Source organism: Anopheles coluzzii, chromosome X (genome assembly GCF_943734685.1).
Source record: "Anopheles coluzzii chromosome X, AcolN3, whole genome shotgun sequence".
NCBI lineage: Eukaryota > Metazoa > Arthropoda > Insecta > Diptera > Culicidae > Anopheles > Anopheles coluzzii.
Window position 1 is genome coordinate 12,412,643 of NC_064669.1, and position 18,220 is coordinate 12,430,862.

At 45.7% G+C, this 18,220-nt stretch overlaps 2 protein-coding genes across 4 annotated transcripts; both read right to left on the reverse strand.

The window, feature by feature from the left end:
- Positions 1 to 7,240: 7,240 nt before the first annotated feature.
- Positions 7,241 to 13,094, reverse strand: LOC120949029 (uncharacterized). Of its 3 annotated transcripts, none has more exons than XR_007452538.1 (2): positions 8,036 to 8,675; positions 7,241 to 7,473 (listed from the first exon to the last, which is right to left on the reverse strand). XR_007452538.1 is itself a non-coding variant. In XM_049608474.1 (2 exons), exon 1 carries the CDS (start codon positions 12,992 to 12,994, stop codon positions 12,350 to 12,352), a length of 645 nt encoding a protein of 214 aa, XP_049464431.1. In that variant the 5' UTR covers positions 12,995 to 13,094; the 3' UTR covers positions 7,241 to 7,473; positions 12,292 to 12,349. The 3 variants fall into 3 exon arrangements, 2 of the variants coding, with proteins under 2 accessions (XP_049464431.1, XP_049464434.1); XM_049608474.1 differs by lacking the exon at positions 8,036 to 8,675 and adding an exon at positions 12,292 to 13,094; XM_049608477.1 differs by lacking the exons at positions 7,241 to 7,473; positions 8,036 to 8,675 and adding exons at positions 11,977 to 12,209; positions 12,292 to 13,094.
- Positions 13,095 to 14,822: 1,728 nt separating this feature from the next.
- Positions 14,823 to 18,166, reverse strand: LOC120949035 (uncharacterized). Its single transcript, XM_040365992.2, has one exon. It carries the CDS (start codon positions 17,761 to 17,763, stop codon positions 16,996 to 16,998), a length of 768 nt encoding a protein of 255 aa, XP_040221926.2. The 5' UTR covers positions 17,764 to 18,166; the 3' UTR covers positions 14,823 to 16,995.
- Between the last annotated feature and the right edge of the window lie 54 nt (positions 18,167 to 18,220).

The following is an 18,220-nucleotide window of genomic DNA, read 5'->3' on the forward strand; positions in this document are numbered from 1 at the left end:
ATTGTCGAAGAAAGCAAAACCCAAAACGAACGACACAATCCCAACCAAGGTTAGGATTGAACGACAAACGAAGCGAATATCCACGGTAGTGTCGTGGCGGCCAGTGTTCGAATGCTTTTTTTTATTTATATTTTCTCTGTCTGACAGCTCACTCCACTTAACCCCGACGCCAGCACTTACCTCATGGATGGTGAGATAATTTTAAATTTAACCCTCCCATGTCCAACCTACAAGAAAAGAAGAATCAATTTCCAGACAGGGCAAGTTTTTTTTTCTTTTCTTTTAATGTAGTCCGTGATAGCCAGGGATTGGGAACACTTTTTAGGAAAAGGGTTGCATTGATGGAGTCTTCGGCACGTTTCCTGAAATGAAATGTTTGATAGCTTTTCGTTCGGAAAATAAACTGTAGTAAACAATACTTAAGCAATCGGACAGTGTCGCTATCTACTACAAAAAATAAACCTATTCAACGTAATGCCAATGAAGCAAACGCAAATGAAAAGAGTTGTAGCGTAGCAGATCTCGCGCACCGCATGGATTTAGCAGGTCAACGACTAGACCTTGCCGATCCCTGTATCCAAGTATATTCGGTGGTAGTGGTAGTGCAAAACTGGAAAAAGTAAGTGGTTAGATAAATCATGATTATTTGTTTTTCTCTCCCTTTCGTTCTCTCTCTCTCTCTCTCTCTCTCTCTCTCTCTCTCTCTCTCTCCCTCAGCTTGAATCATTCGTTTTTAACCAAACAACACTCAAGTTAGTGCTTTACTGTTTGATTTTGGCGTAGCTTTTCATATTTTACTATCTTTTTTTTCAGTACATAATCCACGACGGTTAAGGCAAGAAAGATAAAAAGAAATGAAGGACAGCTCACAATAAGGCTTACAAGAGGGAAAGGGGGGGGGGAGGAAAAAAGGCCAGGATGAAAAACCCGCGGAACCAAAAATCTGTAAATGGATTCACCTTCAAAAGCAAAGTTTATCCTCCCGGCGTTTCCTCCAGCACGTTGGTGTGTTCGTAAGTGTGTGTGTGTGTGGGAGTGCAGGTATTGCTGACGAAAATGTACCTGTTTAAATGTATACAGTGTTTCATAATAAATAAAATTACTACGTGACACGTTTGCAGAACGAGCGCACCACTCAGCGAGCGCTGGGTAGGTATGAGTGGAGCCGTAGAAGGCGCGCCAGTAGGTTATCGCTTTATTTTACCTTCCGTGCGCCTCGCCAATGCCACAATGGGCATTTGCCAGGATGAAATTCAAAAAATCAACTTTGTAATAGCGCAATTCCAAAGAATAGGTTTTAATATATAGGGTTAAACTAAGAAAAATACCATATATGAGCTCTTTATCTTTACTGGTTCTCTAGAATAGACCTCTCAAAGTCGAGACTTGTGAAAAAACGCAGAAACATCTTCACTTTTTTGGACAATTTTGAACCTTTACAACTTTTTCAAATATGAACCAATTTTGATAACTTTAGACATTTTTAAAAAGGATATTTAGTCAGCTTTATAAATACACTACCTGGCCCGACAAACTGAACCATTCCAAAAAAACTAAAATATTCCATTATTGCTTTGTTACTTGGGATAGTTGTATCGTGCCCGTATCCCCTTAGGATCCGATCATCGAGTGTAAACCGCCAAGCACCTTACACCAAGTGTCAAAGTGCCGTATACAATACAACAACAATCCTCAACAATGATGCCATAATGAAAGTGGCGTAGAGTGGCGTTGTCTCATATATGTCACATAATAGTGTCATATATTTCAATCTGTCAATCTGTGAAGAAATATTCTGCGATAGTTTGCGAACGCGAATTTTATTGAAGATTTTTCACATCAATTTTTTCTACAAACAGCCACATGCGTCACTAGGCGGCTCCATAGCACCAGCACCTTTCATTTCCATTATGAAGCCGTGTATCTTAGTTTTAGTTCATCCAATATGTAAATTTCTATTCTAACCTAACTTTATTATTAAATATAATGAAGCAAACCAGAACGAAATACCCTTTGGTCCTACCCCAGATTATAGACGGATGTAAGGAAAATAATTCAAAAATTATAGGCATAACAGGAAAACACTATGAATCCACCAGCATCTATTGGCGTTTTAAGCGTACAAACTCCCAAAAGTTATGGCAAACTAAATATTAGGGTAGAGGGGAGTATGCTACAAATAAAATTTTGCAACAAAGAATATGCATCCAGCAGGACATTTTTTATAATGAGCTGTATTGAATACATTCTGATTCATTAACCAGTTCAATATTAGTACCTACACGCACTAAAACAAAGACAGAGTTTAACTTTACAAATGAAGTAAATACTTAATTTGCAGCTATCGTTGGAACAAGTGCTGCTAATTCTATTTTTTTCCGGATAGTTGTAAAACTAGGAACATTAGCTTTTCTGTTTCATTACCCCTTCTGAAGGCAGTATGAGACTTTGAAAAGTATTGAATGAATATTGTGTGATATCAATGCATTGGAAAATGTGTAATTCCTATTTTTTTAAACAACAGATTCAAAATTTTAACCTTCAAGGACAAATAACGTGTGCTGCTTTTCATTACGAATGATTTAAATGCCTTTATTCATGTCTTTACAAATGAGAAATAGACGTCAGGAGCTTGTAATAGCATCCACCTAAGTTGTGTATGTATATTTTTAATATTCTTAATACCTGTGAGTAAAAGTGATGAGAATACAGTTGTCCTATACAAAGCGGAAAATATTGTCTTCAAAAGTATATTTTAAAATTGTTTACAATATTAGAAACAACAAATCAAAGAAAAAAACAGATACAAAATTAATAAAACTAATCAAAGTTCCTTTAAAGCGCTATTTTATGTAGCGCCACCTGGTGGTATGGATGCGAGCTACATTTAAAATGTAATTTACTTTAATCATAATACTTGACTACAAACGATAAAAACTAGCAATTTCTGCGAAAATAATTTTATCCCGAAATTTGTTCGAAACTGCCCACTGTGCAATGTGCCGGTCCTGTGCGTTCCCGAAAGCACGTTACCGGTGAGATCCACGAGCATGTGTGCCAATGTTACTTTTATGTCGTCTGCGGGATCCATACCGAGGCCCGAGGCTTCCGATGCCATTGCTACCATCAGCGCCAACTCAACCAGTCTACCGTTTTGATGAATTGGCGTAGTGACTTACTGTGAGCCCGGGACCCGTACTCACTCTCGATGATCTCTCGTGCAGCATTTCATCCGTTCGTTGTAATATATTTTTTTTTTCGTTATTTATTTTTGGAGCAGCATTTTCTTAACCGTACAATCGATTGACGGAAGACGTTCTCATTAAATTGGGCACCGGGTTAAGTGAAAGCAAGCTGACCGCAGCTGTGTACTTTGAGGTTATCTCATCCAGTCTAGTCACGCAATGGGTGAGCAGCTAATCGAGGTTGCGGGCAAAAAGTTTCAGCGTTACCGTTCGGCAAATCATCAAATCATAATTTAGCTCCAGCTGCCACCAGTATCTTCCCGAAATTGGCATCCATTTTCATTTGGCTCTCGGTCCCAAAAGAAGTGGAGCTTTCGCCCGACCCCGACAGGTCAAACTGCACGTACGGGGGAATGGTTGATTTTGGAAAAGAGCCTTTTGAAGCGACTCGACCGGGCAGCAGATAGAAAAGCTAAGGCGGTAAATGCATCACCACTACTTACACATACACACATTCACAGACCCATACACAATCACACACATGTTCACATACGACCAGTCCCACCCTAAGCCCAAACAAACATTCATTCGGAGCGTCTGAAAGCTGTCACCTTAATTTAATTTATTGCCATTAAATGCTCAACCGCGTGGCTTACGGCTGCCATTTGCTCTGATCTGCGGCTGCCACTGTTTTCTTACCCTGGGTCCTTTTCCGGGGTGTTCCGGCTCAGTTCCGGCCCTCATCGTCTTCGTGAGCATCGGTGTTGCGGTGTCCGGCGGGAACGTCTTTGCCCGCCCGTCAGGTCAGAGAGGAATTGGTTAGTTTTTACAAATTTATTAATTTATCACCACGAATAGTGTGATCATGCGAGCGCTCCCGTCGGAGTACGTCGAACGCAAGATCTAGGGGTGTTGTACTGTAACCGTGCGCACAGGCGGAAAGTAAACAAAATCGAGCACCGACAGCAGTTACATGCCGGAGAGGAACCGTAAACCTCACATAAATTCATTTCATTCACCAGTGACGACCAAGAACTGCGGCCCTTTGCTGCTTGAGGTTGAGGTTTTTATTCTAGCACTGCTGCCAACGGGCACAGGGCAGTACTCCCACGCCCGTCCAGTAGGCCGTGGGTTTGGTGAAATCCACACTAGATTTGCGGTTAATTGACATTTACGTACGCGACCGGCACGGAAAGCTTCGACTGCCGTTGCACGGGTTTCGGTCACGGATGGCTGCCGCTAAGCGTACCGAAACGGTATGTTTTCGTTTGTGTGACGGTGCATATGTTTCGTTAGTGTGACGAGATAAGCGCAATACGTTACCGCACTGGCGCACGGTCGGACGATCTTGCCGCCATCGCCCGTGTTTCTTCTGAGAACGCGTTGCTGTTTCAGAGAAGTGTTTATCTTGTTAAGCTTGTTGTACCGAAGTTCAACCGAAAAGGGCCGCAAATGTAGGTGTTATCAAGCGGATGTAACCAAACAAATTCTTTAGGAGATGTTTGGAAACAAAATTCATCGGAAATCGAATCTGCAAATGATAAACAAATCGTTGCATTATTTAGTATGTACTCACATTATAGACATTCCACAAACATTTAAAATCCCTCTTTCCTTCAAGCCAATGTCCGGTACAGTGAAAAAGTACCTAAAATGTAATTAGTTTCACGCATTAGCAATGGTACATGAGAGTAACTAGTACACTAAGAGTGTTTTGAGTATTCGTCAAGCCTTAAGAAAGTTTGTTTGAACAAAAGTTTTCACTCATCCTGTCAAAAAGTGATATTTTAATTTGGTTTTAAAAAACTTACTATGAGACCACCTGCACTAAATACACTTTGATTCTAGACTCCACCACGTGAGCTTTTTAATGCACCTTGGGGTAAATGTAAACAACACCGTGTTTTCAAGCAGGTACTCGAATCTAGTTCTAGCTTTGAGGCTAGAATAATCTAGACTGAAAATTGCAGGCTAGTTTTTTGTGTGGAGTGTTTACCTGATTTCAGCATCCAACTGTCAAACTCCATTCAAAAAACTGACTAGAATCGTGAAGGGCCCCATTTATAGTTTTAAAGGCCGGGCTACATTGATCGTACTCGAACGCGTAATTTTGATTTTCACTAGCGCATCTGGCGGCGGCTGGTGGAAGCTTTTTTTGGTCGTCGGGGGAAGGGTCGTGCCGGATCTCAAATTTAAGTAGTTTTTTAACCGTTTTTCGATGCGAAAACGACTGGAATACTTGCACAACATATTTATCTATCAATTACAAAGCTTTTTCAATCCAGTTGAAGTAAAAAACAAGGAAAAATAACGTATTTTCTGGAGCAGTCCCAAATTGTTTGGCAAACTGCTTCGGTCAGCCGCCGCCAGATGCGCTAGTGAAAATCAAAATTACACCAGAGAGTACGATCAATGTAGCCCGGCCTTAATGTTTGTAGTTCGCTATTTCTTTCCGCTATTTTCTATTACTGGTGTAGAGCCACCGCTTCGCCCGGATGATACTTGCAGACATAAGAGGAAACAATTCCAAATCACTACTTGTATTGCTGCAAAATAACTATTAAAACGACCTTGTATCAGTTTACGTCTAGTAAGAGTCAGGAGTAAAAGAATTCCTGCTAATCTTTTTTCCAAAGCAAACAAGATTCATCACAATTGATTTTTTAGCAAATATTCTTCGACACGTTGTACAGCACACTTGTAGTCATACGAAACACTTCCAAATGTCAGTTTAGGAACACAAATCATATAGTTCGTTATGTGAGATTTTACTCGTTATGAGAGGATATTAAGCATTTAGGTTAATCGTTATGAGAAAAAAATCGTTATAACGGGGTACTTGTTATGAGGGGTTCCACTGTTTTTGTTTGTAACGTCAGTTGTATCCTTTCTTGCAACAAAAATCGGTCACAAACTCTCGATAGGGATAAGATTAAAGTCGTTTACTGGATTCATTTTTCAGGATGCTAATACAGCTATCAATCATCAGTTATACCTTCAACTGCGGTCATTTTAGCGCATAGTCATAGGTCCATGACAATATCTTATTTCGTGAAGTGGTATCGTATCGACATCTTTTACCGGAATGCGCTCATAATTTGTTTGAAAAATTACCTATTTAATTAAGTCCCAACACCCTCCATCGCACACCAAATTGCCCTATAACGACGGCAAAAACAAGCGTGCAGTGAAAATGTTGCAACGGCTTGAGACCCACAGACGTAACGCATTGCGCCACCGTAACGCTAAGAGTTGTACCTTACTGTTACCCATTTTTGGCATTTGTATGCCCTATTATGTATGTTAATATTGTGTTACTAACATTTTAAAAGCTTGCATCGAAAGTAAATTTGTGAGAACTTGCATTATGAACACCTTTCCGATTTCCGTAAATGTCCGGCCCTTGTTCCAGCGTACCCAGCTTCGATATGCCGTCTGTGTTTGCGCCAGCGTGTTTGCGACGGCATAAAGCATTCTAATAACATTTTGATTTATGCAGTGTGACTGGTCAAAATCAAACATCCCGTTCGGTCGCTCGCTCGGAAATGGGTAGTGGATACATGGAACGTTGTATGGGGCATGCGACAGCAAGGGGAGGAAAAGGTGCAGCAAAGGTTCTCGAACCAAAACCGTACCAAACCCCTGATGCAATAGATCTTTTCGAACCCGGTCGGATGCATGTTTTAGCATCACCGTTGCTTGGGATGGTCAGTGGCGAGCACGAACGTGCGGGGTAATATTACGAAAATAGAGTAATAATTCACCGTACGCAAAGCTCCAACGTGCGGGTTTTGTTTGATCGTAGTTGGTGCGTTGGAAGAGTTGCTGGAAGAGCATTTGTCTGCACACTGTACATCAGAAGATATGAAACAGAATCGGTTCATATTGTGCGGTACTACGTAAGAAAACCATAGCACCGGTATGTCAATAACGCAGCACAAATGATGCACACAGAGTACGATTGAGTGTGAAGAACGTTTATCGGTGATGATGATAGGAAACATGCCCCAAAACGGCCTGGAGCTGGATCCAAGGTGAGCGAGATACGCCGAGAGTAGTTAGAACGATGGTAGCTTTTATTCAGAAGCACTGGACGTGCGGTGCCGTAAATTGATAACAGTTGATAGGGATAACGTGAGGCTTATAGACGAATAGGGTTTGAAGTAGGTCTGCTTTTTGAGCTCCAGCTTGCGTCGTGCGTATTGGAAGAACTGGTACAACGATGTTGTTTGTTTTGTCTTTTTTGTTTTTGTTTTGTCGAGGACGCAAACATCGCAGGATCCAATATCTGAAAGAAAGAATAGAAAGAATGCACTGTAAACCACTTGTAAACAAACTCTGTGAGCGGTTTTAAGAATACGCTAACACACATATGCCCACCCAAAACTACAACAAAAACACTCGTGGTCGTACCAGCGCCAGCACCGATCAGAACTGTACCACCTTTCGGCAGTATCCCCATATGTCCTCTTTATGGTGTTTGGGACACTTGGGGGTGTTGGGCGAGGATAACACATGCGCTAACCGCTTGTCCTCGTCGGTAACGCGGTGGATAACGCGCACCGCCTCCACACTCGGCACCTGCTCGCTGCACAGCAGCACCAGGGTAAGCAGAACAGCACCGGCGAACAGTACACTTTTCGCTTGCATCGTACCAATGGTTGTGTTGTGGTGCTTGCCGTCTAGTGCCACTCTTAAATAACTGTCACACACTGTCGCTCGACTCCTACACGCTCGATCCGCTTGCTGGAAGCTATCTCAATCGGTAGCGCCAAGCTTCCCGGTAGTCACTGATGCCGCATGGTGGTTAGCTTATCAATTAGGCAGGTTAAATCGAAATTCATTTTTACCTATCAGCTGCTAATCTGCGCTGCACGGTCACCGGTTCTTAAAATTTAAGCACCTCCAGCTACGAACGATAATGCTGTCTATAGATGTACGGAGGTTGGGGAAGTTGGGGCAGCTTTCCAGGAACTAGCCGTCGTTTTCCGACACCCTTGGGGAGGGAGGTGCCTCGCATCAAAACGATATAGTATTGCGACAGATACCACGACTATCCGTCACCTGGCCGTTGCCGCAGCTGCTGCCGACCAGATTAGGCGACCGGAGTATGTTGGCATTGTTGACGTCGGCGGCGGCGGCACTGCCCGTGGAGCTCTCCGGGCGACGGAAGATCACTCTGACCGCGCCGGTTGATGGTGGCAGCAGTAGGAGCAGCAGCAGTAGCACCGAAAGCTGCACTCCCAAACGTGTTCCCAGTGCACTCATTCTTGAAGGTGTTGTGAGGTTTGCCGGACTCCGAGTTGCTGGTTGGTTTTGTGCAGCGCTGCCCGACTCTTTGACAGCGTTGGTAGTGAAACGTTGTCTTGCGAGTAGAGCCGGTCGAAATCCCAAGCCCGTTGACGCATGCATACACACTGTCAGGTATTGAAGTGAATGAGAATGGTATTTGTGTGTGTGTAGGTTTGTATATGTGTGTAGGTGTGTTTGTAAGTGTGAGGAGTTAACCCATCACTCGACGGCACCGGGAGTGCCGATCGAGCTGATAACCGGGCTGGCAGAGCTTGGGCGAGTCGAAAATGTTCGACTTGTTGACAGTCTTAGTGTCGTTCTGGTCACGTTCCGGCTTGTAGAAGATAACCCGGCGCGGCGACCGTGGCGTTGACAGGATGGCCGCGCGGTCGGCCCCGGTAGCCTGTGCCGGCACGCTGCTTATCAACACCACCACGACCAGCAGCAGCACCAGCGCCGCACTGTACCGCACCATGGCCGCAAATGCAAACAGGGCGCAAATGGTAAACAAAATAGAGAGAAACAGAACAGAGAGAACAATTGTAATCTAAGGCACTAAAAACCACGGAAGCGCGAGAGAGATTCCTCGGCGGCAAGAGGCACGGGTACAGACTGACTGACCCAGCTGGAGCGCGGACACTTTCGCAACGGGTCCACCACAGGCCCATCGGAAGTGCGCACCGTCACACCGGGTGTGTTGTTTGCATACAGCGAACCTCAGCGATAAGATAAGAAACGATGCTCTCGAAGAGAACTTCCCCAAGTGTTTTTGCGCAAAAAAATAAAGCAAAAAAATCCCCTGCTCGGCACAATTTCGTCGCGAATTTACACGTACACCCTGATGGCCTTAACATGGTGGCAATTGAAGCCAGCACGCTCTCTCTCTCTCTCTCTCTCTCTCTCTTTCTCTCTCTCTCTCTCACGCACACACACACACACACACACACACTTTTTACCTACAAATGGTTGCTATCGATCTCTCGAGACGGACCCACATCAACGCAGCTGCAACGTCTAGGGTAGTGTTGGGCCAATCTGATTCAGATTTATGATTCCGTGTGAATCTTTGAAATGATTCAATGAATCTAAATCCCGGTTGGGAAGATTCTTGATTCTAGAAAGGTTCATGAATCTCGAAAAATTCATATATCTTGAAAGATTCACAAATCTCAAAAGCTTCATATATCTCGAAAGATTCACGAATCTCAAAGGATTCATGAAGCTCAAGGAACGCATAAATCTGCAAAGATTCATAGAGCTTGAGCTTATTTTCAGTCTTCTTGCCAGCCTTGGCGTTATAACATATCTGGCTATGCCAACCTATACCGGCTTTCGAGACTTCTTGACAAATAGTTTTGCTTGACTTGTTTTGCTACGAGGGGACAGTTGATGCGAGGCTTGAACCCACGTCAGGTATGGTCGTTAAATCGTGTGAGTTAATCACTGTACCATGGGACCGCATAAATTTAATATTTTGAAAATCATGCATCTCTTAACGATTCATGAATCTCTGGAGATTTATGAATCGCAAAAGATTAATGAATCTTTTGATATTCATAAATCCTTGGAGATTCAAGAATTTAACAGATTCTTGAATACCTGGAGATTCATAAATCGTAGGAGATTCGATTTGAGAATCGAATCACTCATCGCTGAAGATTCATATGACTGAATCTCAATGAAAGATTAATGAAACCCAACACAAGTATCGCCCACCGCTATTTGATGGTGCACGCTACAATATAACATAATTGTAGAAGCACAGTTTGGTTTTAGGAAGCAGCGATCGGCGGCGCAACAGTTGCAGCGCGTCGAACAGTAGTTGATGCCTCGAAAAGAAGTGGTAAAAGCACAGTCATGGTCCTTTTGGATATAGAGAATGCATTTGACAAAGTGACAAGTGGCATTTGATGTACTTATCCGCAAGATGCATGGTTTTCCGGCGTACATAGTCGAGATTGTGCGCGACTACCTCTATGGACCGATATCAGCTGTTTACATTGGGTTATGCCAAACTGACTTATGTACGAATAACGCGGGTGTACCCCAGGGGGGCATACTTGGTCCCCTGCTGTACAACTGCTGTACGGCTGATGTCCCCTGACAGTGGGAGCGGGCGTGGCTCTTGTATTATTATAGCGGATGACACAGTCATAATGTATTCTGCAAAGCACGTAATCACTTATGGGGAGGTTTACAACGGAGACTGGACACTTTGGTCAGGTACTTCCAGGATTGGAAGATTGTGATCAACAATACCAGGATTCAGGCGTAAGCCTTCCTTAGCAAGGTTTTAAAAAGATATTCAACCCGTTCATTTCAATGCCAAGGCGGGTAACATAAAGATGAATGACATCGTCATCCCGTGGGCTCCTCAAGCCCGATACTTGGGAGTGATTTTTGATGGACGTCTTACATTCAAAGCACATGTACGCTACATTTAAAAGAATACTTCAATGCTGTTTAGGAAGCTGTATGGCCTTTCGAAAAATCGTCCAGCGTTGTCGTTGGAGAACAGGATGGTTATCTATAATTAAATTGGTCTTCCATTGATAACGCACGAATGTAATACTTGGGGCCGAGGCTCTCGAACAGCAACCTCAATGAAATTTAAAAATATCAACATTATTTTTTGTCGACAATTCTCGGTCTTCCTAAGAGATTCCCTACGCGAGAACTGCAGGTCGTGCAGGTCTCCCAATGATCAAAGGTCGAACAATGGCCGTAACAGCCAAACTATGAGAAAGGTGTTTTGACTCGAAACGAAATAATTCGAAATCTCTTCCTTTACTCTAATAAAGAGGAAGTACAAGTTTTAGCATAAATTAGGTTTTAGTTAGTTACATTACTTTGTAAATACTCCTTTCTCCCTCCCCCTCCTTATCTCAAGAGGGGTTAATGTCGGACCATTGACCTAAAATATGAAACATAAAAATAAAAAAAGCGTTGTATGGCTTTACAAAGATCCGGATAACCTACGGATAGATTATGAAAATATGAACATTCTAGCGTAAACACCATAAAGATATGACACCTTGATAAGAAGAAACATCCATGTAAAAAAGAAATGTATAAACACTGTCACTTCCGACAACAGGTCTTTTCTTTGGCGAAATTATAATCTTTTAAATGAGAAACAACAAACGTTTGTTACGGCACACGTGAATTTTATTCGCAGCGGCTTATATATCTTATCTGTTGACGCAATCGCAAGAAAAGGTCTGACGTTCCTTCAATTTATCCTTTTCCCAGACCGTTGTCCCTTTCCCGATGGGACGAAGTAAGAGACGACGACCTTCTGCCAACGTTCGCTTCGGTAGAATTATTCGAAATTGTTCTTAAGCTAAAATTAATTTGTTCCTAACAAAATAATAACGCAGCACAAATGATGCACACAGAGTACGATGGAGTGTGAAGAACGTTTATCGGTGATGATGATAGGAAACATGCCCCAAAACGGCCTGGAGCTGGATCCAAGGTGAGCGAGATACGCCGAGAGTAGTTAGAACGATGGTAGCTTTTATTCAGAAGCACTGGACGTGCGGTGCCGTAAATTGATAACAGTTGATAGGGATAACGTGAGGCTTATAGACGAATAGGGTTTAAAGTAGGTCTGCTTTTTGAGCTCCAGCTTGCGTCGTGCGTCTTGGAAGAACTGGTACAACGATGCTGTTTGTTTTGTCTTTTTTGTCTTTGTTTTGTCGAGGACGCAAACATTGCAGAATCCAATATCTGAAAGAAAGAATAAAAAGAATGCACTGTGAACCACTTGTAAACAAACTCTGTGAGCGGTTTTAAGAATACGTTAACATACATATACACACACAAAACAACAACAAAAACAGTCGTGGTCGTATCAGCGCCAGCACCGATCAGAACTGTACCACCTTTCGGCAGTAGCCCCATATGTCCGCTTTATGGTGTTTGGGACACTCGGGGTTATTGGGCGACGTATTGTTTGCCGCCGTTGACAGTGAATCCGCCTCCTTGATGACGATGGTGCCCGCTGCCGGCTTGCCGCCATATTTGGTCGCCGTGATCGATGGCCGAAACAGGTAGTTGTAGTTCGGGTTCTGGTTCTCGTACACCGGCGTCCGGAAGGTGGTGTGCTCGGTGCGCTCTGTCGTCGTCATCGTCGTCGTCGTTGCTGCAGTGGTCCTCCTCGTCGTCGTCGTTGACGTACTGGCCTGTAGCTGGAGCTGCAGCTGCCGGGCAAGGAAGCGATTCACCAGCGCGTTGCCCACGCCGTACCGTGAAGGTTGCGCCTCGGTGCGGAACACCTCCAGCACCTCCTCCACGTGCAGCTCGGCCGGCTGGGAGGGTTTGCGCGTGCGCAGATACTTCCGATAGATGCCGGGCTGGTCGAGTGCCGACAGGCAGGCAAGCGCTGCCACTAGCAGGGTGAGATGCGGGCCAAACCGCTCCATCCCGGTGCTGATAGTGGACTGGCAAAGCGGATGCGGCCGCTGTGTCGCTTCCCAAAGCTCAATCCGAATGGGCAGCAGTGACAAACACATTTTGCGATTAGTGCACGAAGCTATGACCTATGACCAGAGGCAGATAGAAGGCAAACAGATCTAACCACAGCAAACAGAAGCCGCTGCGGGGCATGTATTTCGGATGGCTAACTTTAGGCGCTGCTTCGGGGGGGATATCGCTCACCGAATGCGATGTAATCAAGAACAAAACTTTATTTATATTACAAAAGCGGGAGAGCTTTGTCAGCGAGCAATCGGTCGAGCATCCAGTCCACAATCATCATCAGAATCCGGTAACTGATTTCGCAGTGGTGGTCGTTGTGGTGGTCGTTACCTCCGCCTCCTTCGAGTCGCTGCTAAACTTGTCCCGCAGGTAGTCGCGCACGTTCGTCGCGTACTCCTTCGCCTTGACCGAACCCTTCTTGACGCCGTCCTTCACCTTGACGACGCCCTCCTGCACGCCCTCCTTCACCCTGGTGGACAGGTCGCCGAAGAAGCCCTTCACGCGATCGATCGTGCCCGGCTGCTCCTCGCTCGAGTCCAGCTCGGCCAGATCGAGATGGGAGCGTTGCTCCGGCACCGACTTGGACGCAACCATTGCTGCCGCGACCACCAGCAGCACACCGACGGACAGTAGCACCTTCGAGCCCATGCTTTCCACTTGCGCAGCGTTTACACCCGAAAGCCAGACCAACACTACACTTTACACCAGCGACGATTCACCGGCAGACTGATGGCTGGCAGTAGCGCGGCAACGTTACAAACCCCCGGTACGAAAGAACCTTGAGCCTTGGGCAGATTTCTCCCGGCAAATACAAACACAAAAACCACACCAATCTAAACGGAAACACACCGACGTGACGCTCGGCTAGCTAAGACCTTTCCGATTTCCCGAGGACAGACAGTGTACGACGGAGCGCGCGATCGAGCGCTAATTAAACACACGAGAGCGAACGCTGGCTGGCCGGTCGCGCGGCTGAATGCGGTGTTTCTGCCCGGCTGCCCCGAGTGCCAGTTGGAAGTGGCACGATCCACCCGTACCGGCCCCGGAGTGGGGGTGGACCGTACAACCGTCTTTACTGCGCAGCTTCCGACCCGGGAGGTAGTTGATTTAATAAATCAACATTGATTAGATGAGCGAGTGAGCGTTTGTGAGGCGTCCGAAGGATGCATGGCGCGAAGGTGAAGGCGGCGGAAGCAGATCATCCAGCCAAGCTAATGACGTCGCCGTCGGCGCTCAGCGGCACACAATCCCTTCATGCATCCCCCCCCCCCCCCCCCCCCTCTCCCGCAGCCATGCGTCAGCCAGGGTCATTACCAAGCGACAATCCGGCGGGCGTCATATCCGCAGCACATTGCTGTACCGTCGCAGTCGTTAAAAGGGAGCTAAATTGCCTTCTAATTAACCAGCTGCGAGACAAACCGAAGTAACTGGACTGGCAGCGAAAAGGGACGCGGAGACGAGGGAATGATGTCACCTCATTTAACAGCAGTTAACCGGTTTTGAATGATCTGTACCGATCAACAGTGCCGATTGGGAAAACGATCAAGTGTGCCGTACTGCAAAGCTCGCTACGGAGCGAGCTGCAATAACGAGCAATAATTCCGCATTCTGTCAGCATTGACAGCTGTCAGCAAACGGCAAATACAACAACACAAAGACACGGAAATAATTGGCCGCTTTTGTTTGCCTAGCAATGAGTAGCATCTAATTCAGCGTTGTCAAACTCATTTGACTCTGCGGGCAAAAATGCTACTCAAAATAGTACTACTCAAATAGGTACAGGCGTCCCCCGAGTTACGACTCCCTCGAGATACGACGATTCGCAGATACGACGATTTTGATTTTGACAGTTGAAAGATGTCATTGAGACGAAATTGATATATTTTTTAAAATTTCTGTGCAGATATCCGTTACAAACATGTTTCCTCAGATTCCACAACACCCCGATCTTGAATATCTATGTCGTGTAAACGGCTTTTGGGGGAATATTAATACATTATCGTACATTATTTTTAATAAAATATACGATTTCATAGATTCCGACTCTTCAATTTCGGTTATAAACTTTATATTCACAGATATTCGACATACGACTATTTCAACTTACGCCTTGCTTTAGGAGATTTTTTCGGTCCCAAATACAGTCGTATCTCGGGGGACACCTGTATATTAAATGATACAAAAATCAGATCGTTAGTAGTTCTTTACATTTCATTTCGGGATTGCAGTTACGTTACAATAGTTAAAATTTTGATGTAAAACTAAAACTGTAGCAGCATATTTTCAATTGACCATTGGTCTCTGCTATTTCGAACCTTAAGTCCAAAATTTCCAATATTTTCCAAGATTTAGTACGCAAAAATAATTGCTAAAACTGGTTATGATTATCAATATTTTTGAGCGAGTATCGGTTGTGAACTGCACTTACGTACGTTAGAAATAGTGAACTCTTACTTTTGATACTGTCCAAGGTCCATAAATTACTACAAGTCGGTTCGGCCAGCCAAGTTCAGAAATCTTGATTTGATAGCCGAGGAGAGCAAAGTGTCATACAAATCCTTAGCAGCTGGTACTCTCTTCAGGCCAATGTCCATAGAATTCCTCGTTGATTATGGCGACCAAATCATAGTCATAAGCTCAGCTATAGTTTACCTTAGTATCTGTTGGTTTAGCGATTTTGTTATTTTTTCCATTTATTTTTCTAATAGAAATTGTTTGCTTAGGTCACCAAGTACCTTGATTGATTGAAAAAGAGTAAGGTTCCAACCCGGCATACAGCATGAGTACGATACTTCCGGAATTTTACGATTTTGTATGCATTTGAAACCTAAATTCGAGTTGTTGCTATCATCAAATATTTGTTACTTACAAATTTATTCGTCGGAAAGGGTATAACATAGGTTTGATTGATTTTTTTTTTGTCCATTTTTTGTAAACTTTTCCGGATCAGAATGCTCATTTTCATCAAAATAAACATTTTTATTTTTCCTCTATAACTCGAACAGTTTTTGAATTTCTTATCTAATTTGGTGGATACACCCGAGGTATAGAAACAAGGTAGGATAACAACACCGACAAAGTTTTATGACAGGTGTTCGGAATAGAGTGATGCGTACTGTAGAAGCAGAAACGCATCTACAAATAAATGTTGGCTCAATCGATCGCGGGCCACCAGTTTGACATCTCTGATCTAATTGATCGCGGGAAACTATTCGCCACTTGCTTACCTTTTTATGATCTGCCGTCATGCTCTCTCTCTCTCTCTCTCTCTCTCTCTATCTCTCTCTCTCTCTCACTCTCTCTATCCCTCTCTTTCAATCTCCCTATCCTTATTCTATTATATCTTTCAACGGGCACAGGGCACAGATGATCCACACCAATTGTTCCGTTTGCTAATCAAATGAAATTTATTTCCTTTCCCTTTTATGTGTTCTTCTGGCGTGCACCGTGCGTCTGCTGTCCCATCCGCACGGAGCTGCTGCTGCTACCTCGGTAAGTCTCCAACACCTCCAGCAGAAGAAGAAGAAAAAACCACCCAAGCACCGTGTGGGGATTTATTTTTCTTTTTTTTTCTTTTCCTTTTTTTTGTTCTTTTTCTTCAGCGTCTTGCGTTAGCTCATTCACCGTGCACAGTGTGTGTGTGTGTGTGCCGTGTGGCAAGCAAACGCGCGTCGGCCGCGTATTAGCGGTAATAGAATTAAATTAAAAAATCACACTTCCTAACGAAATGGCGCTCTAGGTAAGAGGGGTAGAGGGGGGGGGGAGGGGTGGAAAGAGGGTGGGCGAGAAAGAGAGACAGAGTGGGAGGGTTTCTGTGGGATAGAGAAGCAAGGGTGGGAATCACACAAACCCCCTCTCCATCCCCGATACAAGGGCATCCGTGAATGCAAATCATCACTCCCCAACGGACAGTTTCGAGGCGTCGACGCGACGGGACCATCGTAGGAAAGAGGGAAACGGAGGAGGATTGAATGGAGGAGCGCCCCTCCCCCTCCCCCCCCCCCCCCCCACCACTCGCCACTTGCACTGCGTTTGCTCAGAACACATTTCGACACTTCCCGTTGACCACCTCCTGCCCGCTCTTGCACGCGAGCGGCCCGGCTATGATGAACCGGTTGTCGACGGCGACGGTCGTCGTGACCGGGGACTCGGTGACGTCCCGCTCGTCCTCGCTGCCGTCGAGCGGCTTGACCGCGGTGTAGTCCTTGTCGTTGAAGAAGATCCGCTCGTCGTCCTCGTCGTCGTTCGGCACGATGCGGGCCGGTTCGTTCGACACGCCGATGGCGGCGGCGTCGGACAGGCCGGCGGCACCGCCACTGATTGCTGGCCGCACGGTTGATGGGACGACCGGGGCGGTGAGGGCCGACGCGGTCGAGGTGGTTGAGGAGGTGGCATTGCTGGCGGCGTCGTCGGCCGGTGCGGTCGGGGTGGACGGGTCGGGCCCGGCGCCACCACCGGTCAGCTTGCTGCGCACGTAGTCGTACCCCTGCATCACGCCGTCCTTTACCGAGCTGGCGGCGCTCTCCAGGCTCTCCTTCATCTTGGCCGTGCCCTGCTTGAAGGCGGACGTGAAGTCGTCGAGAAAGCGGGACATCTTGCTAGTTTCGGTGGTGCCGCTCGCCACCTCGGTCACCTTGGTCGGGAGGAGCGACTCCAGCCCGGCCGAACCATCGGTGGCCGTTGGCACGGGCAGCGGGTTGTGTGCCGTCACCGTGTCGATCGGTGTGCCGTGGGTCGGGTTCGAGCAGACCAGCAGTGCTGCTGCTGCTGCTGCTACACACAGCCACAACAGTTGCGTTGCCATTGCCGAGAAAAATGGAACAAATCCACCAAGGAAGCTCTGCAGAATGAATCTCGGCGTTTCGAATCGTTTTGCACAGTAGGTCACGGCGATAAAACCAAACACCAAAACAAAAACAAAGCGGCTACGTCACCGGCTGCTCAGCACAAAACTTTCTAAACTCGAACAGACTTGCAAACACACATCCAAAGCCGAAAGAAACCACGCAAACACCACCGCACATACAGCTAGAAACGAGGCAGAATGGCTCAACCAGCTGCTCGCAGCACCGGAACACGAATGACTGCCAACCAGCGGCGAGCGGAATCCCGAAGGCCCGAATTCAGCTCAGAAGATGACTCGGTGTGGCAGCCGCCGCCGCACTTCCCGCCGTCCCGACCCGTGCCCATCCGCGGGCGTAGGCGATGATCGTGTACTGCCCCAGTACGCATACATGCGAGACCGCGGCAAAGCCCACGGC

Coding starts and splice junctions, on each gene's coding strand:
- LOC120949035 (XM_040365992.2), bottom strand. CDS start 17,763: ATGGCAACGCAACTGTTGTGGCTGTGTGTAGCAGCAGCAGCAGCAGCA.
- LOC120949029 (XM_049608474.1), bottom strand. CDS start 12,994: ATGTGTTTGTCACTGCTGCCCATTCGGATTGAGCTTTGGGAAGCGACA.